Genomic DNA, 26,687 nt, shown 5'->3' with positions numbered 1-26,687 from the left:
CACGTGATTGCTTGCTTACGCTTACTATGCTGTGGATGAAAAATCCCACCACGGTCGCGGGGTCACCGTGAGTTCAGCAGGCCTATAGTACACGTCATAGAATGAACACGTGTACACGAGATGGTCGGTGTCTTCACTTCTCTCTCTCTCTTCCACCCCCCCCCCTTCTTCAAGCAAATTGAAAAACAGACCTACTTCCCTACTTCTGGTCATTTTTTTTAAAGTTCCCATATCAGGCATGCTAGACAGCCAGCTGTATAAAAAAATTAGTTTTTTTAAAACTAGATCTACGTCTAGCTTAAAAAAATAAATAAATAAACGCTTAAAATGCCCGTAAACAGATTATTTAGAGCCATAAAAAAGGCAGCTGAACGAGCATTTTTTAAAATACGCAGCAATGAAAAAGGCTAATGGTCGATCAATTAAGTCTAAAAATCGCCCGTAATTAGGCCTATTGAAAAAAGCCACTGAACGAGCATCACTAATTATATAAACGATTAGGCCACGCAGCGTTGACGAGGTTAACCACCGGTCACGAATTAAATTCAATGCAGCTACTGTCGGCCCACAGAGAAGAAAAAAATCAATATACTAATAATTATAATTAAAATACTAGACTTAACAGTTCATTCCGCAAAAAACAAAAACTAATTGTTGCAGTCTGGCAACTAGCGTAGCAGTAGCAATGACGTCACGATACTAAAAATAGCGGACAGAAATGTCTGCATGGGAACCTCATATGGAAATTGATATAAAAAAGGCGAATCAGCATAACTGTAATTACTCATTATAAATATCTCAATTATATATTACTACTTTTGTACCAGGGGGTTTCGACCGTGTACCGGACCGTTTGAAGTGGCAGTTCAGTTTTTCCCAAGAGTACTTGACAAGAATAGTGTGTATTAATTAAAACCACATATCTGGCGATTTTTTCGGTTATTTTCAGGCATGGCGTCCATTTATTTAGCATATCGCATTAAAATAATAATGAGAATTTGCGATATTAGCAGTTTTTTTCTTTTGTTGTGTATAGGACCCCTAAAAAAAACGAAAAAAAAACAAAACGCAAAAAGCGACGAGTGACGTTTCAGGGTCAGAGGTCATCCTGCCATCTCAGCAATGAGCCAGAATAATTATTAGATCTAGACATCTAGATCTCTATATTATTAGCTAAGAAGACAGAGCCTACTTTCAAGCTTTGCACTTGTATCACAAAAATGTTTTGAAAAAAATAAACTTATTATTTTACATGCACGAAAATATATAATAGATCTAGGCCTATATTTTAGTAGGCTGGCTCGTTGCTTAGATGGCTGGATTGACCTCTGATCCTGAAACGTCACGCGTTGTTTTCTGATGGTTTTTACGTTTATTTTAAGGTAACTATCCACGGCAAATGAAAAAACTGTTAATCTTGCAAATTCTCATCATTATTTTAACACAAGATGCTAATAAAATGGATAATATGCCTTAGAATGCCAGAAAAAATCACGAGAATTGTGGTTGTAAATAATGAGAGGATTTCTAGTGGAGCACTCTCCGTATAAACTGAACCGTGGCCAAAAACGACCGTATAACGGGGAAAACGGCCCATATAACAGTAGATTAATATATAATTGAGATATTTAGGCCCTACTAGCTTGAATTATGGATTTTTAAAATTAAAATATTCTGTTATTTCAAAAACACCTTTAACACATATTCTGCTAGCGTCCCATTTATGGGACGCTTGTAAAAAAATTTGCTAAAATTTATTAAAAACTAGTTAAAACACAAATTATGTTTCATTGTATTTAAAAATGGTTAGACTATTGAATTTGTGTGTGTTTTGTGAAAAAAATTAATTTAGAAAAATGTTATAGCGCCGGCTTTGCAGGACTTGTCAAAATGGCGGAAAAAAGAAAACATGCGCACAGGAAAATGCATATCTTCTAAAATATTAACATTTTAAGTGCAAAATACATTTGAAACTTGTAGCAGTACCATATTTCTATCTGATAAAAATTTAAGAGTAATAATTTTTTTTAACTACTTCGTTATATCAAGTGTACAATAAGCGTCCCATAAGTGGGATGCTAGCAACGAAAGGCCTTATGTAGATTGTTACAAAAACGTCACATTTATTGGACACTAGCGAGAAACACAGATGCAAATGTTTATGTTAAATGGTTATTTATGGTGAAACAATTGTTGACTTTGTTAACTGTTGACTTTGGGGTGTTAAGTAGTATTTATAGGTATTTAATTATGACCTTGACCTATATTTACTTATATATTATTGTATACAAAAATTTAAAATATTGAAAAACTTACATTTTTTTTTAGTTTTCAGAATTAAACTAACTGATGTATTTAATACCATTGAATATAAACTAATTTAGTATTGCTGTAAATTTACTAGTGCGTGTTATAAAAATTATAACTAACCAGAATAATAACAATGGTCAAAATTTAGGTGAAACTATTCAGTCTTGGGTGTTGGTTAACACTCTTCATATATATGAGAGCTCAAGCTACATATAGCAGAAATGTGAATTAGCTGTGTACTGTTGTCATGCCCCAATAATATTCCCCTCCAAAGGTTCCCCATACCTGTTTTACTTTGTTAACTTTTACGAGGCTTTGTAAGTGGATTGCTGGTGCTAGATTGGGAGCTGTTCGAATAGTGAGGTGCATACATGGATGAGAGCCATGAACACTTAATACAGGCTACCAGTGTCGGATCCGGGCCCTAGAAATAAGATGTCTGATATCTCTTGTACGCCTCTGGAGGGGGGGGGGGGGAATAGCGAGGGTAACAAAAGAGAACTTGGCTGGATGACATCTGAAACTGGACCAGATCGTCTTTTGCAAATTCACTGAGGGCAGACTTTCTTCCAGGCATCATTTCGGGGGGTGGGGGGGGGGGGGGGACACATCTGCCCTCAGAACAAAATGGAATTTATATAGAAAACATACTTTTATCAGTGTCCACCCTCCCCCGGAAATTTAAGCCCCCACCCCCTTGAAAATTTTAAGTACACCCCCAAAAAATCAATTTTCGATGAATAATAACAATAATTGTGATCATGTGTATATATTTAGACGTAACAGTCACAGCTTTACTTATTTCCAAGTGTTATTCACTTCGATGGATGCTAGATTAAAAGAAAACCAGACATTTGAACATAATTTCTGCATTTTTGACCATGGTATGGCTAACCCAATTGAACATTATCAGTAGTTTTAGCTGTCCTAAACAATGAAATCATTGGCCTAACACTACAAAATTAGTATACAGCTTAATTTTCGCAAGATTAGCCATATTTCGTGATAAACGATTTTTTTTTTTTTCAGTAATGTACATGGGGCCGTTGGTTGCTAGCGTCCCATTTAAAAAATTGATATTTAAAAAAGTATTGATTTTAAAAAAAAAATCTATAGTCATTCCTTCATTCAGTGCCAAAAAGCTAAACCATATCAAAAAATTATAAAAATTTGAGACCTTGGGATAATATGGGTTAAGTTCCTTACCCCTTAAGAGAACATTTGACACCACATTTAAATATCTAGCTTACTTAGTTGACGAGAAAAGAGAGAATTTTAAAATTATCCTAGAATGGAAAATGAAAGCCAAATCCATGTTCTTGCCCCTCAACTGGCATAACATGACGTCATGGACTTGTGTTCACAAGTTTTTAAATCCCGCCATGGTAATTGTGTCAACTTAGGTCATTTACTCACCGGAAAATAACAAAAAACAACTGGTTGATAATAAAACTAGATCTAGTTATTTATTGAATTGGTAAAGGAAAATATACATTACAAATTCTACTCTTCATGTTATTCATACCATTTTAAGAAATAATGAACACTTGCATAAATCAAATGACCATAATAAATATTTTTTATTTCAAATAAAGCCAAAAAACCTCGAAATTTCTGGATGTATGGATGTGTGTCCGCAGCTTTACCGTAGCTTTAAGTCGTATCTCCTCCTCAACGAAGCAATACCGAGGACTAGTTCCAAAAGCAAATATGTTAAGCAAGTTCCGAGGATGATTGTGGGCCAAAAAAAATCCCGGAATTCCTTCCTGGATTTCCTGGAAAAGCCAAAAAAACCTCGAAAAAATGCAGTTTTTTACCAATATCTCGGCTAATGAATGGTTCACAAATAATCACGTTTTAACTGTTTAAGAATATTTAGTAGGCCTACAGATCTAAACTTTTTAAAGATATTCATATGCAGTTTTTATTCAGTTTTGATTAATTAGTGTGTTTTAGCAATGTTTAATCAGGGCAATTTATAAAAGATAGCGATGTCATTGGGACCGTGTGTTATTCACAAAGTTTTGTCCATGTTCAGTTTAAAATATTGTTATTTTGTATGTATTTGATTTATTTTTTAAACTGCTATTGCATTTAAATTGCATTAAAATTGATCAAGTTAGCAAGGAATGCATTCTAAACAGTGTCACGGGCAGTGCGCATCACAGACATCTTTGCTCTCATAGTTTTGTCAACCATAAAAGTTAGCCTATCAAATACAATTTATCAGGCCTGTAAAATAAAGAGGCCTGTTGCATTAAAATGATCGCCCTGTAAGCAAAGATATAGGCAATTTACAATCATCTAATTTGCTATATAAACAGCTACCTTCTGTAAGTTAGAGTGGTTTCCCCTGAATCTCTAAGTATAATTTTACCACAAAAAAACTCAAACAAGATGACTGCTAAAGTAAACGAGCTTGTTGCATCTATGGTAAACATCGCTAGTCTTTATTTTTTACTGAAAAGTTTTAATACAATGGTTTAAAAACAGGTAGATTAATGAAACATTTAAACATTTTTGTAACTTTCAAAACATAAATCCTCCTAAAAATGTGAAATAATTACAAAAATTTAATGGGTCACCTTTTACACATTATTAGTCTCGGTCGATTTTACGTACCTAAAAATTATAGATTACCCCAGATTTGTAAGATTTAGATTAGTCATTTAGTGGAATTCAGTGATTAGATAAGTAATTAGATTTTCTCACTTTTCAATTTAAACATGATAAATGAATAATAGTAAAAACTGATTAAAAATCATGTCTATATCATGAGTTGCCATCCCCATAGTGTTATATTCGAGAAAGTTTAGGGGAGATCACTCCCTTTTAATTACATATACATATGTATAAAACAAGGTATGTGTTTTGTTTACAGGGCTATCCTTTCATCCAAAGAGGCCCTGGGTTTTAGCATCCTTACACAATGGTGTAGTCCAATTATGGGACTACCGTATGTGTACACTTATAGACAAATTTGATGAACATGATGGTAAGTGATCACGTTTATTATATATTTGGTGTATAGAATTTAATTAAAAGGTTTGTAATTGTTTGCTTTCAAGCCCTGTTATTTTATGTTTATAAACTTAAACTTATACAATAAACTTAATATTAATTCCAAGCAATACATTTATTTTTTGAAACCACCCTCTGCTTCCTAACTGATTTGTTTCAAGCTAATGTGACATGAACTGTAATACAATAAGATGCTTAACCAATCTTTGATGAAACCAAACAATAAGTATAATAGATATATAATAGAAGTTTATTAATAACAAGCTTTTAATAGTGCACTAAATAGAAAGAAAAATTGATTTCTTCAGTTAAAATAAACACTCTTAGTTATATTACTATATATAACAGCATAGCTTGCTAAATGAACTAAATGGCATATTGATAAACTTAGAAATTTGTTTCCGACCTCTAAATATAAAAATTCAAAGTTCAGATGTTACAAGATCCAATGGCCTATCAATCATGCAAGTCTATCTGCTACAAAGGATAAGGCAAAAATGAAAATGGCTGCAGGATATCAAGAAATGGGCTGGACTGTCTGTTGCTGAATTACTTTAAGCATTAAAAGACTGGGAAGAATGGCAAAGAATTATGAAAAAGTTAAACATGCTGCCCCAACCTTCTTGGGGTTATGGGATAGACATATATAGGCACACACACCCCATTTCACAAATACTGCTAATAGTGAATAAAAGTAATTTGTATTTGCAGTTGTATACTCTAATAAATCCTTATTAAAAACCCGTATGAGAATGTCCTGTAGAGTTGTCCAAGGAGGACAACTTACAAATGGTTTTCAGGTGTGAAACGGTCCATCAGGACTGCCTGCTGTCACAACTTCTCTTCCTTCTTGCAATCGCCTGGATAGTGAAACAGCCTCCAGAGAACTTAGACATGGAATCCAGTGGACTCGGCGGAAATAAACGACTTGGACTTGCAGATGACCTTGCCCTCCTCTCCCACAACCAACAGCAGATGCAGGAGAAAATAAACATTGTGGCAGAAAAGTAGGCGCAGGTTGGAATTTATATCGATAAGCAAAAGGCATAAGTACTAAAAATTAACAAGCCAGCACAGGACAGGTTACACCTGGTGGAGTCCACTTAGAAGAAACCAGTCCTTTACCTACTAAGGAAGTGTTGTGGAACATCAGGGAGGAAAAGATGGGGATGTTAAAGCAAGGACAGACAAAGCAAGAGCAGCCTTCACACAGCTAAGGAGCATGTTGACTTCCCCAGCAGGGGTGACAGGCGGTGTTGATCTGATGTCTTTTATTAAAGAATTTTAACAAATTTGTATTCTTTAATGGTCTGGGGAAAGTATGTTTTGGTTGTTGTCTTTTTGTTCAGTTCTGCATCTTCTGTTTTTGATTGTGGTCAATTTGTAAACTAGGTCACTTGAATAAAATTAACTATTTTCACTGTTTCTTAATATTTAAAAAAAAAACATTTCAGGTCCAGTCAGAGGTATCAATTTCCATCAACAGCAACCACTTTTTGTTTCTGGTGGAGATGATTACAAAATAAAGGTTAACTTATGTAGCTTGTTGTTGTCTGTCTTTGGCTGTGGCACCTAAATATTTTTATAACTATTAAAATTATTTATCTCTTCATACTTCCTCCCACCTAGAACTCTGTAGGATCTATATTAATTAAAATTTTACTGATTTTTTAAATCCTAAAAACCCATACATATGTAAAAAACCCTTCCAGATTACAGTCAATAATTGGTCAATAAGGGGATAAATAATTTATGTAAAATAAGCATTTTAATAAAAAGAAATATAAAAAAACTTTTAAATGCACTGAAAATAAGAAAATGAAAGTAGTTTGTTTTCTTTCATAAAAGCTTTGGTTACAAAAAAATATGTAAAAGATTTCACGTGTAATTAAAGCTTTTATGAAAGAAAGCAAACTAGTTTTATCTATCCAGTGATTAAATTTTATCTCCCCTAAACTGTTTAATTAATTTTCAATGACTAATTAAACATCTAATCAAATTTTAAAAAAAAAGACTAGTATTGTCATCAAAGTGGAATGTATCTGGAAAGTTTGAACGAAATCGCTGCATTATAAATTGCCACAACCTACACCAAAAAAAAAACAGACGTTGTGAACTAAATAAAAAGTTTTAAAAATTGAAAGTACAACTCCATTCTTGGCAATATCTAAACTCTGGCATACTCTACTGTGCCAAATGTGCTCCATCCATACAACAGTTTAAGTAGGGATGGTGAATTAAGCTTGATGGTTGTTTTAAAGGCTTTTATTTAGCTTGCTCAGTGTGTGTGTGTGGCTTGCAATCTTAATTTCACCCATTTCCCATAGTCCGAATGAGCTTAAATTTGGCACAGAGGTAGATCTTGGATGACTATACATGAACATTCAATTTTTTATCTAATTAGATAGACAGTTAGTTATTAAAATTAAATTTAAAAATTACAAAGTTCAATAATAAAAAGAGAGATAGCAAGATTTAAAAAAAAACTACACGTGATCGCTCAATTAGAGAACCGCCAAGGCTGAAATGTTACATTTGGCTGATTTAATCGACCATGAGGTAATTGGGGCAGGAAACTCAATTTTAGATATCACAAGCTACTGGACAGATTTTAATGCAAACATTTTAGCCCAAAAACTTACTTTAAAAGTTGAAAACAAAGTTTTTTAATAATAACACATAAAATAAATATTATAGGATTAAAGTAGCACTAATTCTTAAGTGTAATAATTATTCTTTATCATTACTGTGTTTAAAATTTAACACCTTATTAAGTGGTACAACTCCTAGAAATGAGGGCATTTTTTAGTGTGACTCAACACAAAAAATGTAATGATATAAGTATCACTTCAAATGTTCATTGAAATACTAATTTTAAATTGTGTTGACAACGTTAATAATGATTCAGCTGTTTATCATTTTACATGACGTCACTTACAATGGCTTACTGTATGATTAAAAAAACTTACTGTGATGAGTCAGTTACTATATCTATCCCATACAAGACTATGCTAAAACTTTTGCTAATCTATCTGCATGTGAAGAGGACAGTATCAGACTTTTTTTAATTGCTATACATAACTAACTTTTCAATCCTAGCTATCAGTTACACTAACTCGAAGCTTCCTCTTGACTTATGCCTATCAACCGTCCCCTAAGTCATTCGTGTACTCATTTTGTCATGATCACACTACACACATTCTCTAACAAGCAAATAAAATTAAAAGCATATTGTTTACTGTCAATAGGAACTAATTCTTAATTAAAGGACACAAATGAGTTTGAGATGGGTTCCATCATTATTGTTGACATGAATAAACATTGTGTTTTTTTCAACTTTGCCTTTTTAGTGACAGTAAAAAAACATAAGCTTGAAAAATTTATAGAAATTTAATATTTAAAAAATCAGTGAAATAAAAGTTGCTGATACAGAGAACTTGCTAATTTTAAGTGTTTTTAATTATTTTCATTAAACTTAAATTATAAACTGTAGTTACGCTACTAGAATTGATTGGCTGTGCAGAAGCTCAGTGATCTATCTTCTAAAACAACTCACTTCGTTGTAATTATATTGTACTCAAACTTTGCTGATAAAAATTTTTAAATAAAATTATACATTTTTAATACACTTTACCTAGTTATGTCATATTTATTTACAGTTTTGGTGATAAAATGAAAAAAATTATTGTTTTTTACTTTCAAAAAAATTTAGTAGAGTTACAGACAAAACCTCACTATAAAAATTTATTTTATAATCATTTTTATTTATATAACTCTGCAGACAAATTTTAAAATAAATAACGAGTCATCCAATACTATTCTTTTTGGTGTCCATTGTCTGTTTCAATTTTTTTTAGTCCAGATACATATAATTTTCGGGCATTATGCCATTGTCCAATTAAAATCTAAAATAATTTATAATTTTTAAAAAAATTCTTTAAAAAAAAACCAGTTTGCTGAATTGTTTGGTACCCTCAAAATGATCTTACAATCAAAATGAAAATATTCAGAAATGTGTTTTAAATATTTTAGGTTTGGAACTATAAACAAAGAAGATGCTTGTTTACACTTCTTGGCCATTTGGACTATATCAGGACAACTTTTTTTCACCATGTAAGTTGAGTGTACTTTTTTGTCTTTATCTGATGTGTACAAGAGTTTTGGTTTAGGAATTTTTTTAAATACTTCAATTCCTGCAGGTATGTTATTAAGTACATTGTAAGTATATTTAATCACTTAATGTATATTATTATATTTTATTGGTTTTATCATTGAAAAATTGATATTGCTTTCATACATTTACTTAAATCAGTAAATACTTTAAGATTTAAAACATTAAAGCCAATACATAAAAATTTGAGAAGTCTAGCCCTAAAACTACTTGAGTCTTACTAAGCAATGGTCCTTATTCCTCTAGTTTGAACTTTTCTGATGTAAAAATATTAATGCTGAAGTATTTACTTGAGCAACTCATTTGAATATTTAAATTAATATCAAAATGTTTATTTTGTGACTTAAATGAATTCTGCTCATTAAAGTTTAATAAATATAGTTTTTAATCATTAGCACATTATTTAAAGTAGTTTACCTTTTTCATCAGGAATACCCATGGATTTTAAGTTCATCTGATGACCAAACCATTCGTATCTGGAATTGGCAATCACGGACATGTATTAGGTAAATTTAAATACCATCTCTAATGATTTTTTATATGTTTATATTATCTAATTTACAAAGTTGAATTCTGCATGTGACAGCAAACTGCGGGTTCCAAAGGAATATAAGAAATTAATAGACACCATTCTCATTGTGTTATACGTCTAAAGTGCTCATCGTCTAAATTCATGATTTAAAAAAGTAATATTGAAGGTGTTGTAAAACAATTTTCATTTTTCAAACTTATAATAATTGTCGCCATTTTTATCAAACAAAATTAAAAAAAAAATGTATCACCTTTCACAAAAATTCTAATTGTGTCTGAAAATTATTTACATTTTCTCCTCCAGCACTCATTACGTCCCTTGATAAATTAGAAAAACATAATTACTTCCCTTTTAAAAAACATTACATTGGGGAAAAAATTTACTTTTTATTACTTTGATTTGGTGTTGGGAAAAAACTAATTACATAATTAGCGGGGATTGATCAAGTGCTATGTTGTAGGTATTTAAAATACTGCCTTTTATTTATTTTATACACTGAACGTACTGTTTATTAAAGTATTTTTTAAAAATCAATAACAGTTAAAAAGCCAGCTCTTAAATGTCCTCTATGTTTACTTCTTTCCGTTTGCAGTTAAGCTTGGGGTATTATAATTGTTCACTAAATTAAAACAGGTGTGTCTACCGGCGTCCTGGCATGGTTTGATTTGGCGCCCTGGGCTATCCTGTGAGCGCTATGGTGCATAATTTCGTTTTAAACAGTGCGATAGAATATTGTTGATAAGAAAGGTTACTATAGTCTTTAAGTGAATCAAATCCGGGCATCCTCTGGTGCCCCGACAGGGTGCTATTTGGCGCCCCGGGCCTTGCCGTGTTCACTATGTTGCCTACGCTTGTTTAAGTGAGTGCAAAAAACTATAATAAGTTGGGGTACTATATTCGTTTACTAAGTTGAAACAGGTGGTTTTGTCGGCGCCCCAGCATGGTGTGATTTGGCGCCCCGGGCTAGACTGTGAGCACTTTGCTGTTATTTTTGTGTTTTCTTTATGTTTGATTGGCGTATGTTGTTTGGATTTGGTTTGTTTTCGTGTGCTTTTGTGTTTGTTTTCTTTGTGTTTGCATTTGTGGTTGGATTTGTGTTTGTAATTGCGTTTGTGTTACGTTTGCATTTTTTTTTGGTTTTGGTTGGTTGGTTAAGGTGGGCAATGCAGAGTATATGCTGATTGCTTAACACACATGTCATGGTCCTTTACAGATAGGTTTTTCACAGAGGCCAGTTCAGGGCCTGGCCGGGACGGCTAGTAAAATATATAGGCCTAATAAAAACTGTTTGACATGTTACCAACATTTAATTAAAATAATTATACTAGATTAAGTATTATGGCATGCTATTTGTTTTAGACTAATTCAGTTTTTCTAAATAGTGTGTTGACTGGTCATAGCCATTATGTGATGTGTGCACAGTTTCACCCCTCGGAAGATATGGTAGTTTCTGCTTCTTTAGATCAGACTGTTAGAGTGTGGGACATCTCTGGTAAGTAAGTTAGTTCAAGATACAAATACAAGCTGCATTAGCTTTAAAAATGTATCCAGGTTTATATCTAATCTTATAAACTTCAGGTTTGCGGAAAAAAAATGTTGCGCCAGGGCCAGGAGGTATTGAAGATAGATTAAGAAGCCCAGGTCAAACAGATTTGTTTGGGACATCAGATGCGATTGTTAAACATGTGTTAGAAGGCCATGACAGAGGAGTAAACTGGGCAGCTTTTCACCCAACTCTCCCATTGATAGTATCTGGAGCTGATGACAGACAAATAAAGCTTTGGAGAATGAATGGTTAGTCTTTTTTACTGCTATCTGCAGTAAAAGGTTTGGAGATGTGTGCACTCATCTCCTTCTACAAAGATCTCCTAACTCATTAAAGAGTTAAGATTTAAGAAAAACTTAATATCTTGAATATTTGTGATCAAAATGATAAACATCTGCACTGCCTGGACTAGTGTAAAAATATACATTTTGCTTGTTTATAAAAAAATAACCGATTTACTTTACAGAATCTAAAGCTTGGGAGGTGGACACTTGCAGAGGGCACTACAATAATGTGTCATGTTGTTTGTTTCACCCACGTCAAGAGTTAATTCTTAGCAATTCAGAAGACAAAAGTATAAGAGTTTGGGATATGAGCAAACGGTGTGTATACTAAATAATTAATGTACAAGTTAAAACCCTTTTAACAGTTAGTATTTAGATTAGAAATGTTTGAAGTTCTTCATCAAATTTAAGAAGTACAGTTCTCATTTAAGGCAGAAGTACACTATTTTGTAATCAGTATGGAATATCTAATGGCTGATTAATTAGACAGTCATTAATAAACCAGGATACTTACTTCACACTGCCAAAGAAAAGAAATAACTAGTATAACCAACAATTGAATTTAGCAGAAAGAAATTCAACGCTTTGTATTTCATCACATTGGCTTTCAAACTGACCTAATAGAGAATATATCATACAGATATCTTGACAGATTTTTGAAAAAAAAAATTCATAACTCTCAGATGCCTGACTTTTCACTAATAAAAAATGTTAAACTATTCAATTAATGGACACCGAGTTGATGAGAATCCTTCCATCACTATTGTGATTTGGATAAAAATCTTGTTTTTGTCAATTTCACCTTTATAGCAGCCAAAAAAATAAACAAAACATAAGCTTGAAGAAAAATCACAATTTTATATTTTTAGAATCAATGATATAAAAGTTGCAATTGTTTGTGTTAAAAGCTTTATTCCTATTTATTACCTGAAGTTTCACTTTTGTGAGATAAATATTGATTGGCTATACAGTTACTCTTATTGATCTTCTGAAAACCCCATTATTTTGGTTTTATGTACTCAAAAGTTTGTAGGTAGAATTTTTTATAAAATAATTTAGAAATTCTTTAAACCACATGGCCTAGTTGTGACATTTTATTGTTTATATACATTTTCAGTGAAAAAAATGAAAACTCGCAAATTGCTTTCACTTTCTAACAAACATCAAATACAACCAATTTTTTAGTAAAGTCTGGCAAAAACCAGTCAGGATTTTTTTACCATATTTATTTTAATCACATTGTACTTGATTTTAAAAATAGTTAATGGGCCTTTCAGCTAATTTTAAGTCTTCTCTTTGGCATCTATTTATTTTCTACCAATTATTTTTTTATGGTTACTTTTCATACTTTTATATATGGTCAAAGTTCTTGCTGTTGATGACATAATGTATTTGTAAGTAATTCTTTTTTGTTCCATTCCACTTACTGGGACACCTTTAATACTTAAATAGCCTAAATCACCCCTTACCCTCCTAAGCACAGGATGCTTATCACATATTACTTGTATTACTTGATACATCATATCTTTCTACTCTTCCATTAAACTGATCATTGTACACATGACTTAGTTATAGCATTTACAATGAACTGAGTGGAAGAGATTTTTTTGTAATGTATGATCCATAGAACAAAGCCAGAGTTATATTTTGTTCCCCTTTTTGGCCATGTGTGGTTTTCTTCATGGGCAAAATCTTGGTTTGCAACATTTTGGAAAAAATACATATATAGAAAACAATTACCAGTCATAAACATTGTATATACATTATTTCAGAACTGGAGTGCAAACATTTAGAAGGGAGCATGATAGATTCTGGGTGATGGCTGCTCATCCCTCACTTAATCTTTTTGCTGCTGGTAACTATTTGATTTATTTTTAACTGTAGATGCGCTTGTAAGGGATTTACTTTAATATCTTCATTTATAATTCTTTAGGACATGACGGTGGAATGATCATTTTCAAGCTGGAAAGAGAGCGCCCACCATTTTCTGTACATAATAATATTCTGTATTATGTTAAAGAAAAGTACTTGAGAAAGTTGGATTTTACAAATTCAAAAGATGTGGCAGTCATGCAACTAAGAGGGTGAATATAAAAATGACTTTATTTTCAGTTTTTAGTAACATAAAAATTTTCAAATTTTTTTCCAATATTGGCACAGGCAGTTCTACTATAAAATAACACTGAAACTTATTAATTAGAGAAGCAAATAGGCATTAAGCCTAAAATTGAAATGCGAAACTCACTATTCTAAAATAAACTGTTTTAGTACACTATTTTACTTTTTTACTGGACTAAGCATTTATAAATACTCGTCTGATCATATGTGAATGTACTTCTAGCTCATATTACTGTAAAATTTTAGAAGTCTATTTGAGCTGACTGTGTGGTACATATTATGTTGACTTGCAATACTTAATTGTGTTGGAGGAAATCTCTTGCAATAAAAATAATAAATCCCCTATTCAAAACTAAAATAGACAACAACTTTGCTTAAAAAGTCTCCTGATTTATGGATATTGAGTTCTTTATCTGAAAGAATTAAAAAAAAATTCTAGAAACATTTGTTGATTCTGTTTAAAGGATAATTTTTTTTATTGCTCAATTGTAATTATATTAATTGTAGCGGTTCTAGGGCTCCTATCTACTCAATGTCATATAACCCAGCAGAAAATGCCATCTTATTGTGCACTGTAAGTATAATATTAAATTTGTATCTTATTACTTAAGCAGACACATTTTTTAAAGAAGAATATAAACTCGTTTATAAAGTGCAGTCTTTCACTTTTAAAAGTTCAGTGAATTATAATCTTATTTTTTGTTGTGCTCTACAAAATATGATTATAATATATTAATTTCATTTTTTTAAATTTTTTTTTTAGAAATCATCAAATGTTGAAAATAGCACTTATGATCTGTATGTAGTGCCTAAGGAATCTGATTCACAAAATCCTGATGGTCTGTTTTCAATTTAATTTTTTAAAAACTTCTTTCAACCAGATGTTGTTTTTTTTTTTGTTTTAATATTTAATAATCAGTTTAATTTTATGATTTGCTTTAAAATATTGTTAGCCCCTGAAGGCAAAAGATCATCTGGACTAACATCAGTTTGGGTCGCCAGAAACAGATTTGCTGTACTAGACAGAACCCATTCAGTAAGTCACAAAAACTGAATTTTTAAGTATGAAAAGTTAATTATGAAATACTGCTGTTAGCAGCAGCTAAGCCAATGCCATTGTCGAGAAAATTGGATAAAGTTTTTTTGCATGATTGTAATGTGTTTTTATTAACATGGTATACATTATTCTTTTAGTAATTGAATAAAGTTTTAAACTGCGACATGCCGATTGTGGGTGGTAGGGGCTTTTTCAACTTTTAAAAGGGGGGTGTTACTTTTAGTCAATAGACGCTTTGAGCTTTTGTACTAGAGCAGTGAAACTTGGCAGAAATTCAGAATTGATGAAGACATACACAGTGCAGGATTCATTATTGAAATGTATTAAATACTTTGGGAAATATCGTACCTCAAGCTAAACTAAGTTTTCTGGTTTAGTTAAAGATGAACTTTAAACTTGTATAAACTTTAAAGTGGACAGAAAATCTAAATATGACATGTTGACCACTGTCGAACTGACTCCTCTGCTGTGCTTCAAATCACCAACTTAAAAATGATGCTTTGCATTTCATTTTTATACAAATATCAGGTTTACCTACTACAACAAGGAAACTTTGCAGAAATACGGATTAAGTGTGAGCCTATACAGTGCAGGGTTCTTTGTCAAATGTTAAATATCGCATGGCAAGGCTGAACAAAATTTCATTAATATAATCTTAATCTAAATACGGTAGTAGTTTGAGATATGAGTTTAATTTGTTCCGTAATAATGCTCATATGTCAAATAGTTAGTATCTCAAAGCAGATTTTTCCATGTTCCGGCCTCCTCCCAAATCGCTAACCTGCTTGTTTTTGTTACAATTTTTAATAAGAAAACTGTTTTTATATGTAATAAATTTCTTACAAAATCATAAAGGCTAATGTAAAGAAATAAACTGGTTTTATAAAGTGTATGTTCTTTGAAATCAGCTAACTTGAGCTTACTGGAGATGATAGTTGAGGTGTAAGGTGGAGGAGCATTACTCAGTTCACTTACTCTCTACACCAGGGGTTCCCAACCCCGTGCCCGCGGGCGCCATGGCGCCCGCCGAATGATTCGTATGTGCCCGCCTCTCACTATTCGACAGAGACAGAATTTTTTTCATAAACATTTTTGAAAGGTTGAAGGGGGTGGAAGTCGAAAGTTTGAGAGGGGGGTGCACATCGAAAGTTTGAGGGGAGGGGTGCAAATCGGAAGTCTGAGGGGGGTGGGGGATGCAAATCGAAAGTTTTGTCCCCGGATGACGGGAAGGGTCGCTACGCCTCTGGAAGGAGTTTGTGGGTTTAAAATAGGTGGTGCCCGCCACCCTTCCGGTATTTTAGAATGTGCTCTAGAGTGAAAAAAGGTTGGGAACCCCTGCTCTACACTGTCAATTCACTAAAGATAGATGAACATAAATGTTTTTGTTACTGTTTTTCTCTTCACTGGTCTTAACTTTTTTAACCAACTGAACTAATTTCCATGTGAACAAAACCTGTTATTAGTGTTAAGGTGGTTTGTTTCTTCCCTCCTTTCAGATTGTTATAGAAATGAGAGACTAAGTTATTAAATATGTGCAACTTTTTCAGGTGTCTGTCCACCCGCTGGTCAGGTTACTCGTATCTCAAATTTTTCTTGTTTGTCATAGTAAAATATCACTCTATTGACAGCTTGTACCTCAAAAATCTTGTATGTCAGGGCACTCGTATGTACTTTAAACAATACTATAATCAACTTTCAAAAGATAGATACATGTGATCCTGGCTATTTTATGTAAATAATTTACTGCTCAGGATTATTTGTTAAAATTAATATTTAAGAAAAAGATAATCCGGCGGTTGCATTCTGGTCAAACAATTCTGAAGTGATTAGCGATGCATAGTTTCACTATTTTGTTGAAGTAGTACTTTTCTCTTGATGCAAAAAGCTGACAATTGTCAATTTTGAGGTTTAATAACACCTGTACGGTACTCATACTGTGGTTTCATACCCCACCTCCCGTCACTATCACTTTGTTGAACTGATGCTACAAACCCTTGTGCATAAGATAAGGCAATCATCTGACACTTTTCGCAACATTGTCAGACTAGCCTCTCTTGTGTTTGCCTAGTAAAGCAATAACATTCATTGGTCAGAAAACCAGGTTAGCCATATCAGATTGAACAATGTATTTTGACATTGTAATATTACACATTTCTTGCTACACATGGTCAAACATTCAAACATATGCTTCTTCAAAAGTAAGTTATAAAGAGATAGGTCTGTTTCAGTAAATTTTGTTTTGATATGTTCAATCAATATTTTATAGGTCTAGTTAATATAGTAGTATAAATATGTTCAAATAAGACCAAAGTGTAAACTAGAATCTGGATGAGTTATAAAAAAAATTTCATTAAAATTGTAATAGGCCTAGGCCAACATTTAAATTTTATTTTAAAAATGTCAGGAAGTAGGGACAGAGTAGAATAAGATTCACACTTGAAAAACTAAATTAAAGAAATCTTTCAAAAAACTAATAGAAAACGAATTAGCAGCAATCAATATCCTAGATGAGGATTGCACTAATGTGGACAAATTAATTGATAAGTTTAACACTACCATAATTCACACAGAAAATGAAGTCATTGGTAAACACGACAAATCAAGAAACCTTGGATCATGGAACACATACTAGATATGTGCACCAATTGACGCAAGCTAAAAAGAAAAAATGCACAACCCAACTGTAGTGAGCCAGTATAGGGCAGTTAATCAGGCCAAAAAAAAAAAATTGAATAATAGCAAGACAGTATACCAACCTCAAAGCAAGGGCTAACCACCTAACTACAAGACAAAAATGGAAAAAATAAGACTACATGTCCCTAATGTCAAAAATAAAAACAAAGACCCCATTCTACCACCAAGAAGTAGAGGCAGCCTTACAATCGCTAAGCAAAGGAAAATCAGCAGAAGTGGGCAACACACCAGCGGGAGGAGAAACCATGTCAGATGTACTGCTAAATATCTGCAGCCAAATTTGGCAGACAGGAGAATGGCCCAAGCTGTGGACCCCCATCTTTTATCATCACCATCAGAAAAGCTGAAAAGATCATAGCTGAAGAACAGGCAGGCTTTAGACAGGGATGCAGCACAAATGAGCAGATCTTTAATCTTAGGATACTTGCTAAAAATATTTACACCAGCAACACATTTTCATAATCTTTAAGAAGCATTCGATAGAGTATAGCATGATGCACTGTGGGATACCATGCCCAAATACAACATCAGCGCAAACCTTACAGAAATTATTTTAAAAGTTATGGTAGAGATCAACCAGCACAGCATTTTTCAACAATTATAGGTGGTTGGTTTCGAACAGTGATAGGCGTCGGGCAAGGCTGCTTACTGTCTCCCATACTTTTCAATATCTAGCTAGAAATGATCTCATGACTGATGCATCAGAAGACCATATAGGCTCAGTCAGCATTACCAACCTATGATTCGCGGATGCAGATACCATTGCAGGCAGTTAAAACAAATTAATAAAATTAGTAAATAGATTGGACAGAACATCAACAACATAGGGCATGGAAATCAACGTTGATAAGACTATGATCATGACCAACAACCCAAATGATACTATGGCAGACATAGTGTAAATTGCCAAAGATTGGGGAAAGTTAATTCATTCAAGTAGCGTGGCACCATACTATCTGATGAAGGAACAAAGCAAGAAATACTTACAAAATGTGCCTAAACAACAACAACTCTCAGTAAAACTAAGAAGCATTTGGCATGACAAAAACACTTCTATTAGCCCCAAAATTAAATGCATGTGGTCACTGGCTGTGTCTGTCCTGTGTATGTATGTGAGCCATAGACCCTCAACGCAGCTTTCTAGAGAAGAATCCAGGCCCTGGAAATGGATGGCTGAGAATTATAAGGTCAACTTTGGTGCCCTTACGACCCTAGTAATGATAGGCCTACATTCTATTAGCATAAACAGTAGGCATATACATGTTGTAGACTTGTACTATACCCAGTACTATACCCAGTGCAAGTTTTAAAGATTTAGCAAATTCCAACACTACACAAAAACTGTTCCTCCAATGTTTATTTTAATGAAAAATTGTAAATACTATGTTAAACATATTACATTAATTGTCACATTAGTTATTACATTAATTCTGATCACACAAATTTATAATGACTATTTCTACAGCAGAAGTTGTATACTTAAAAAGTAATAAAATAAGAAATCTACTTATAATAGATAGTTGCATAGTTTTGGAATCCAAACACAGGATTGCACATAGATAATGTAACATTTTAAGTTACATAACCACAAATGTACTATTGTATCAGCATCTTAATTTTTTATATTTTTAGTATTCAACTGAAGTTAGCTGGTAATGAGCTAATGTGATTTTAAAATAAATTCATTGTTTAATTTAATCAGATAGTGGGATTATGTAACCCGTTATTAATTATGTAATAATGGAGGACCATTTTAAATACTACTTTTATGTTCAGCTTATTGGCCTACAAATATCATATTTAGATTAACATGGTTTTAATTTAAAAGAATGATTTTTTATCACATGTATTGTAGATGTTCTTTAAAAAAAAAATTTAAGGGGGTATTACATAACCTATGAGGTTAGCCAGTAATGCCAATACAATGTACTTTTTAAAATAGCTTAGTTGGATTTTCCATACACAGATTTGTAATTTAGCTTACAATAATAATATCAATTGATGAAGTCTGCTTGCTTTTAATACCACTTTTAATGAAAAATACTTCAGAATTTGGTCCACACCCTACCACACCCTGGTTGTCTTAAAAAATGCAATTTTTTAATTACAAAAAATGCATAACTGTTGTTTATGATCAGATTTTAAAAATTCAAACTGCTGTATAATCTGATCAACAACTTCTATCTAAACATGTAACTATTATATTGTTTACTAAAATTTTATTTTCATTTCAAAAGCTGTCAATTTGTTTCTTATACCCTAAGGTTATTAGTTTAAAAATGTTTTTTTTTTTACACTTTACAGCAGTAACAAAAGTTGCTCCTAAACCGGTGACTTTTAACCAAGTAACTTGACTTCATTATTCCCTCTTCACTATGGGCCTCTTCATTTCATCATCTTGACTTTTTTCTTTGAAATTTCCTTTATTTCTTTCCTTTTGGATTCCACTCTTAAGTTGTCTAGTGCTGCTGTTTGGAACATCTATCTAAAATTTTATTGGTATATTAATGGTAGGTAAAAAAAAATTGTTTCTGATTTAACAGATAATTATTAAAAACCTAAAAAATGAGATCACCAAAAAAGTTCAGGCTCCTAACTGTGAAGATATCTTCTATGCTGGAACTGGATGTCTTTTGCTTAAAGAAGCAGATTCTATCACATTATTTGATGTTCAACAAAAAAGGTCAGTTTAGCACAATCTTATTGATGATAATCAAGCATAGTACAAATGCAGCTTGAGCAGTTACATTGCTAAAATGGATCTAATGAAGCAACAAAAATTCCAACATTTATCCATACTGCATGTAAATTGTATTGAAAACATTCTTTTTATAAATCCTTACAGGACTTTAGCAACTGTAAAGATCTCTAAAGTTAAGTTTGTCATATGGTCTAATGATATGTCAACAGTTGCACTGATCAGCAAGCATAGTAAGTGAAAATACACATTTTTTTAAAAATAATTTTTTCCATGTTTGCTTTTAGCCACTAGTTTGATTATCCTCAGTACCTTGTTTATTTACTTAAATATTCAGTTGTGGGAAATTTCAACTTAAGCCCTTTTCTTAGTATTTTGTAATTAAAAAACAAACAATAGATATATCTGGTGAATCAGATTACCTTATTATTTGGACAGAGTAATTTGGACAGAGTGAAATCCTTTTCACATATTTGATCCAATATTTTTAAGTTGCAGAAGTCACTCTAATCTTATTCTAATATTATTCTAATATAAACAAGTTTATAGCTAACAAATCATTAAACATTCCACTTTAGCTTATAAAATTTAGACCTAAGATACTTTAAGTGTCAAATACTTAAATGGAAATCATTTGATCCCCTTTTACATCTCTCCATAGCTCAAATCCAGAACAAATTATTTTTCATCCGTACATTCACTCCGTTAACTGTCTCGATTGTAGCTGGAAAAATTAGTTTTGTATTTAATCAGATTTTGTTTATGGCATACATTTATTTTACAATGAATAAAGTTTGTAATCCTCACTAGACACTAGTTGAAGATAAGTTCAAGCTAGTCTGTCTTGTTCTGTACCATCTGTCCAGCAGATTAAAAGGATCAAAATATGAATTTTAATAAGCTATTTTGGTAATAATATTAATCTTACTTTTTTTTAGTTATCTCAATTTGTAACAGGAAACTGGAAAACCTTTGCACTATCCATGAAAATATTAGAATAAAATCTGGATCATGGGATGAGAGTGGTGTTTTTGTTTACACTACTTCGAATCACATAAAATATGCTCTTACTAATGGGTAAGTCTATTTACTATTCATTATTCTTGTTGCCTTAATTCTAAAAGGTGTGCTGTTATATTTATTTTTCATTATATTTTAATTATCAAGTAATTAATTTGACTATTTTAACATAACCTTTGAAATTTTGTTAGTGATCATGGGATCATTCGCACACTTGACCTTCCCATCTACATCACTCGGATTAAAGGCAACTCAGTTTACTGCCTTGACCGTGAATGTCGGCCAAGAGTACTCAACATTGATCCTACAGAGTTCAAATTTAAACTTGCTCTAGTTAACAGAAAGTATGAAGAGGTAAATAATTTTATTGGTAAAAAATGTTTTAGATGCTATGCACTTAGACAGAACACTGAGCTCTTTTATGAATATAAGTTACTTATCTACTTAATTTATTGATCCACTTAGGGTTCATCCATTTATGGCATCTACAATAATTAAGGAATTTTGACACCTTCACCCCTCACCCACCTTCACCCCTCACCCCCCCCCCCCCCCCCCCCCCCCACTTGTCCACTTTTTGACAAACTTTGGTTGCCTAATGTTGGTACATTTTGTTTTTCAATGAAAAATAAACAAGGTCTACTCAGCGTTGATGGAGCTCAGTGAATATTAGAGAAAAAATTTCTTTTAAATATGAGCACTGTCATCTTAACTTTACTTTTTGCATGCAGGGTACAAGTTTTATGTTTTAAAATGTAAGCACTTTGATGTTTAATTTCACATGAGGACGTCCACATACAAAATACAATTTTTCATTGCTCCGTTCCATAACTAAAATAAATATTCTTTAAAATATTTCTATCTATATATATAATTCTCTTCTTGGAAACGCTAGAAAACAAGCTGTAAACCCGCTCCCTACCACCCCCACCCCTACATGGTCTGGTGAGCTGTGGTTCACTCTAAATGTTTACAAACAGAGCCGGGTTTAGTGATGGCCATTAGGGGCAGATAATTTAGTTTGAAATGATTTTTAAACGTAGGGGGGGGGGGGGGGGGTGGTGACTAAGTGGCGTTTACTTTAACGGAGGGGGGGGGAGGAGGGGGTTTTTCGTCCTTAACAAGCTACTTATAGTGTTTTAAAGAAATATTTTCGGCTCGTTAGGTTATAATTTATTAGTGTATTAATTTATTAGTAGAATCAGTGTATTTGTTTTTGTTTAACTGTTCATTTAGGTCCTTCATATGGTGCGTAATGCTAAGCTAGTAGGACAGTCAATTATATCATACCTTCAAAAGAAAGGCTACCCTGAAGTTGCCCTACATTTTGTTAAAGATGAGAAAACTAGATTTGGCTTGGCTTTAGAATGTGGCAACATTGAGGTAGGCTATTAAACACAAATATTAAAAAAAAAATTATCTTTCTATATTGTGAAAATACACTTTAAACTACAAATTATATTTCATTTTTTGATGAAAAAAGACATGAATTTTAACAAAATTCACATAGGTTGCTCTGGAAGCAGCAAAAGCTTTAGATGATGCTGCATGTTGGGAGAAATTGGGTGAAGCAGCTTTACTTCAAGGAAATCATCAAATTGTTGAAATGGCTTATCAGAAAACCAAGAACTTTGATAAGCTATCGTTCTTGTATCTTATTACTGGAAATTTGGAAAAGCTGAGAAAGATGATGAAAATTGGTTTGTTAAATGTTTTCACACTTTTTAAAAAGTATTCTTCTAATTAACGTTAATTGGTTTTGATTCATGTATGTTTTCCATTATCAGATTATTGATTCAGAAACTTAAAACAATAAACGTCATTTGTGCATCTTCTTGAAATTCCTAGGGGTCCTTGAAAACTCATTAAATTTGTAAAACTCTCCCAAAATTTCATGAATTCCAAAAACCTGATTTAAAAAATTCTAGGAGAGTGAAAGCAATAGATGTATTTTCCCCACGTTTTCTTTAACTTGCTTTCGCGTCTGTTTGTTTGTCTTTCCATCAAATCTTGCGATCGAAATTTCTGGCACTTCCCAGTTAGCTAGCGCGCTGAAATTTTCAGGAAAGCTTTGTTTCCGATGACAATACAATATTCAATTATTATTATTACTAAATTGATCCATGGAAAATTTTTATTGATCATTTTAGACTCCTATTGATTTGTACAAAAAAGGGACATAACCTAGTAATTGTAATTCGATAAAAACAAGGTTCGGTACTTTCCCTCTTCTGGCTTACTGAATTTTCTACTTTTTAGTTCAATCAGAAAACGTGGGTTTTTTTTTTAATTTTTTAATGATAGTTATTATTAAAAATCTTCTCTGAATCTGCCAACTCCAAACATCGGCACCTGTGTGATCACCACTCTTGTTCTCTTGTTAGTGGGAGAAAAATCAGCAGCTCTAAAGCATTCGTCATACCATGAACAATTGCTAGAAATTCTACTGTCCCGTCAAAAGGGGAATTGTTCCTTTTTTTTACAAATAATCGTGTCCCATTCCGCTTACGGTGAAGCTTGTTCCACTTTTTAAAAAAAAAGGGAAAATTTAGAATTCATTTTTAAAAAACGAATAAATCAAAATAAAAAAAAATAATCAGGGAAAAGTGATTCCATTTCCTTGTTTACCTACGATAGATAAATAATTTGGGGAAAGTCAGTTGCTGAGCAAAGATTAAGCATTTTAAAAAATGAACACAATATTTTTGAAGTAGTATTAAAAAATAAATGTTCTTTTGACATTTGTAGATTTTTTAAATTATGCTTTGAGTAAATTGTATGGAGGAAAATACCATGAAATCATGACTAACGCTCTCATTTCTAGATGTATATCTATCTAACTAGGTAGGCCTTAACTCTCAACATTTACATGAGTTTCAGCATTTGTTGTTCATATGGCCTAGTACATAGCAAGGCAGGGATCATCTAAAATAATCTAAGATGGCATCAACTACTGTTAAATAAAATCAATAATGTTATGTTGAAGTTATGGTTTTATTGTGTGCATGTTTGGGAGGGGGTCTCAGGTTACTGGTTAGACTAAATTTTTAAAAAAATGTAAGCTGACATTTAGCAGTATTTAGATGTAGAGACTAGCTATAAAAAACTATAGGCCTACCATACCTGTACTGTGTAATGTCACACAAATTATTTTAACTATTTTTGGCTTAGCAAAGTAGCATGTGTATGTTCCTCTTTTTGGCTTCAAATTCCTCTTTTTGGCATGACTGTTCCTACTTTTGGTCGCCAGAGGTAAACATGTCTGAATTGCTATTTATGATAGTTAATTTTTCCTCAAACCAATAAATTTGATGACTTGGTGTCATTTTGAATGCACATAAATTTACAGCCATTACTAGTACCACACATGCAATATTAATGTTAAAGAAATCTAATTTAAGTGTAAATGAACATTTTAGAAGAGAAAAAAAAGTAGGTTTAGTAACAAATTGCTAGTATTTCAGGCAACACAGAAGAAAAAAGATCAATCTATTATTCAAAGGGGTGTAGGACAACAAGCCGACAAGACAAAAGGCAGGCACGAACTAAAGGCCGACAGGACATAAGGCTGACAGCCAAAAGGCAGACAGCCCTATTTTTTTCTATTTTGTAATATAAATTTATCATTATGTAACTGGTTTTCAATGAAAATTAAACATGTCTGTAATTGTAGTTTGTAATTTTATAAAACTTGTCAGCCTTTTGTCTTATCAGCCTTTTGGATTTCGGCCTTTTAGCAGTCTGCCTTTTGTCCATGTCGGCCTTTTGTTCGGATCCCTATTCAACGTGATGCCTAATACTGTACTGGCTTAACAGGTTAACAGGGATTATATGTTGTTTTTTTTTACCTGCACCAACCTTTTGCTTTGAAATAATACTAGTTAAGCATTGCTTAGACAAAATAAACATTACCGAATTTTTTGGTGCTCTGTTAGGTTATAGTTTGAAATGCTGTATATGTGTTTTAAAGTTTTAGATCACGCTAGACCTAGTAAATAGATCAACATGAGCGCCTGCACTTGTTGTAAATATAGCCATACAATCCAGATTTCTTAATTTAAAAAATGTAGTGAAATTTGTATAAAACTCCCTGAAAACACCTGTATTCGGCAACAATTATTTTTTATCAAAACATTTTAAAGTTGCATGCAGCAAATATTGGTATTTTGTATTTCAGCTGAAATTCGTAAAGATACAAGTGGTCATTATCAAAATGCCCTGTTGCTTGGAGATGTCCTTGAGAGAGTAAAGATTCTGAGAGGTTGTGGTCAAAGTAAGTTTTTTTTTTTTTTAATTTTTGCCATACTGTACAAGTGTAAAATATTAATCTTGTTAAAGTTATTTATCAGCTCTTTTATTTCAATGATTAGTTTTGTACCTTTGTGAGAAATTAATTCTAACCTTCTGATTCCTAGATCTCAGCCCATTTCTCCCAACCCATTCCTAAGAAAACTCTCACAATTCTTTAAATACACATTTTATTCACAAAAAATACAAATTAAAAGAGACAAGTAATGTGAATTTTTAAAATTGCTTTTAGTTTTTACCAGATGCAGGTGCATCTCATAATTAAACTGAGCTCTACTATATTTTCAATCTTCAAGACTTCACAAACGTTTACTCATCTGCTTATGGATTATAAAATTAAATATTAGCACTATTATTATTTATTCCCTCCACAATTATACAACTATTCCTCATTTTGTCTTTTAACCTAGTCCAGATGCACCTGTAAAAAAAAAAACAAAGTTATGCAATTATAGCAAAACACAGGGTTCTCATACAGTTAAGGAAATAGGATGGGCATTTTAAAATGACATTTCCCGGTTGGAAATATGTAGGGATGCCACTTTTTTGGGATATCCTGGTATTCTGGATTCCATAAACTAAAAATCATGCAGCTTATGGCCCTTTCCGCCATTCACCCATGCGGTAGATAGTAAACCTAAAATGAACTTGAAGCAGATGAAAATGAAAAAAAAAAAAACCAGCCTGACAATAATTTTAAAATTTAATAATTTAATGTTGCAAATCAAGAGAACTTGAAAATAATTTTTTTTGGTTTAAGGCTACATTTCTATTTATTTTCATCAAGCCTAAGTTAAAACCTAAGTTTCACTTTCGTAAGATAAACATTTAACTCTTTGAATTCTATAAACAGGAACTTTGTGATCGATATTCTGAAAACCCCACTTCTTAAAAACCCATAGTAATTTGTACTCAGAGCTTTACTGAC

At 32.4% G+C, this 26,687-nt stretch overlaps 1 protein-coding gene across 1 annotated transcript in view; it reads left to right on the top strand.

The window, feature by feature from the left end:
* Window positions 1-26,687, top strand: part of LOC131949760 (coatomer subunit alpha) — a 60,780-nt gene that overhangs the window by 14,936 nt on the left and 19,157 nt on the right. Inside the window, exons 2-20 of the mRNA XM_059311651.1 lie at window positions 5,192-5,305; window positions 6,786-6,859; window positions 9,364-9,444; window positions 9,932-10,008; window positions 11,417-11,526; window positions 11,613-11,828; window positions 12,047-12,182; window positions 13,637-13,719; window positions 13,798-13,948; window positions 14,490-14,556; window positions 14,746-14,821; window positions 14,936-15,018; window positions 20,277-20,416; window positions 20,579-20,664; window positions 21,370-21,508; window positions 21,643-21,805; window positions 22,688-22,834; window positions 22,962-23,151; window positions 25,629-25,724. Coding sequence (XP_059167634.1) covers window positions 5,192-5,305; window positions 6,786-6,859; window positions 9,364-9,444; window positions 9,932-10,008; window positions 11,417-11,526; window positions 11,613-11,828; window positions 12,047-12,182; window positions 13,637-13,719; window positions 13,798-13,948; window positions 14,490-14,556; window positions 14,746-14,821; window positions 14,936-15,018; window positions 20,277-20,416; window positions 20,579-20,664; window positions 21,370-21,508; window positions 21,643-21,805; window positions 22,688-22,834; window positions 22,962-23,151; window positions 25,629-25,724 — 2,229 coding nt within the window. The remainder of the gene's footprint in view (window positions 1-5,191; window positions 5,306-6,785; window positions 6,860-9,363; window positions 9,445-9,931; window positions 10,009-11,416; window positions 11,527-11,612; window positions 11,829-12,046; window positions 12,183-13,636; window positions 13,720-13,797; window positions 13,949-14,489; window positions 14,557-14,745; window positions 14,822-14,935; window positions 15,019-20,276; window positions 20,417-20,578; window positions 20,665-21,369; window positions 21,509-21,642; window positions 21,806-22,687; window positions 22,835-22,961; window positions 23,152-25,628; window positions 25,725-26,687) is intronic.

This window comes from Physella acuta, unplaced genomic scaffold (assembly GCF_028476545.2).
Source record: "Physella acuta isolate Inbredline_101_S28 unplaced genomic scaffold, ASM2847654v3 ptg000713l, whole genome shotgun sequence".
Taxonomy (NCBI): domain Eukaryota; kingdom Metazoa; phylum Mollusca; class Gastropoda; family Physidae; genus Physella; species Physella acuta.
This window is presented reverse-complemented; position numbering and strand designations above follow the sequence as displayed.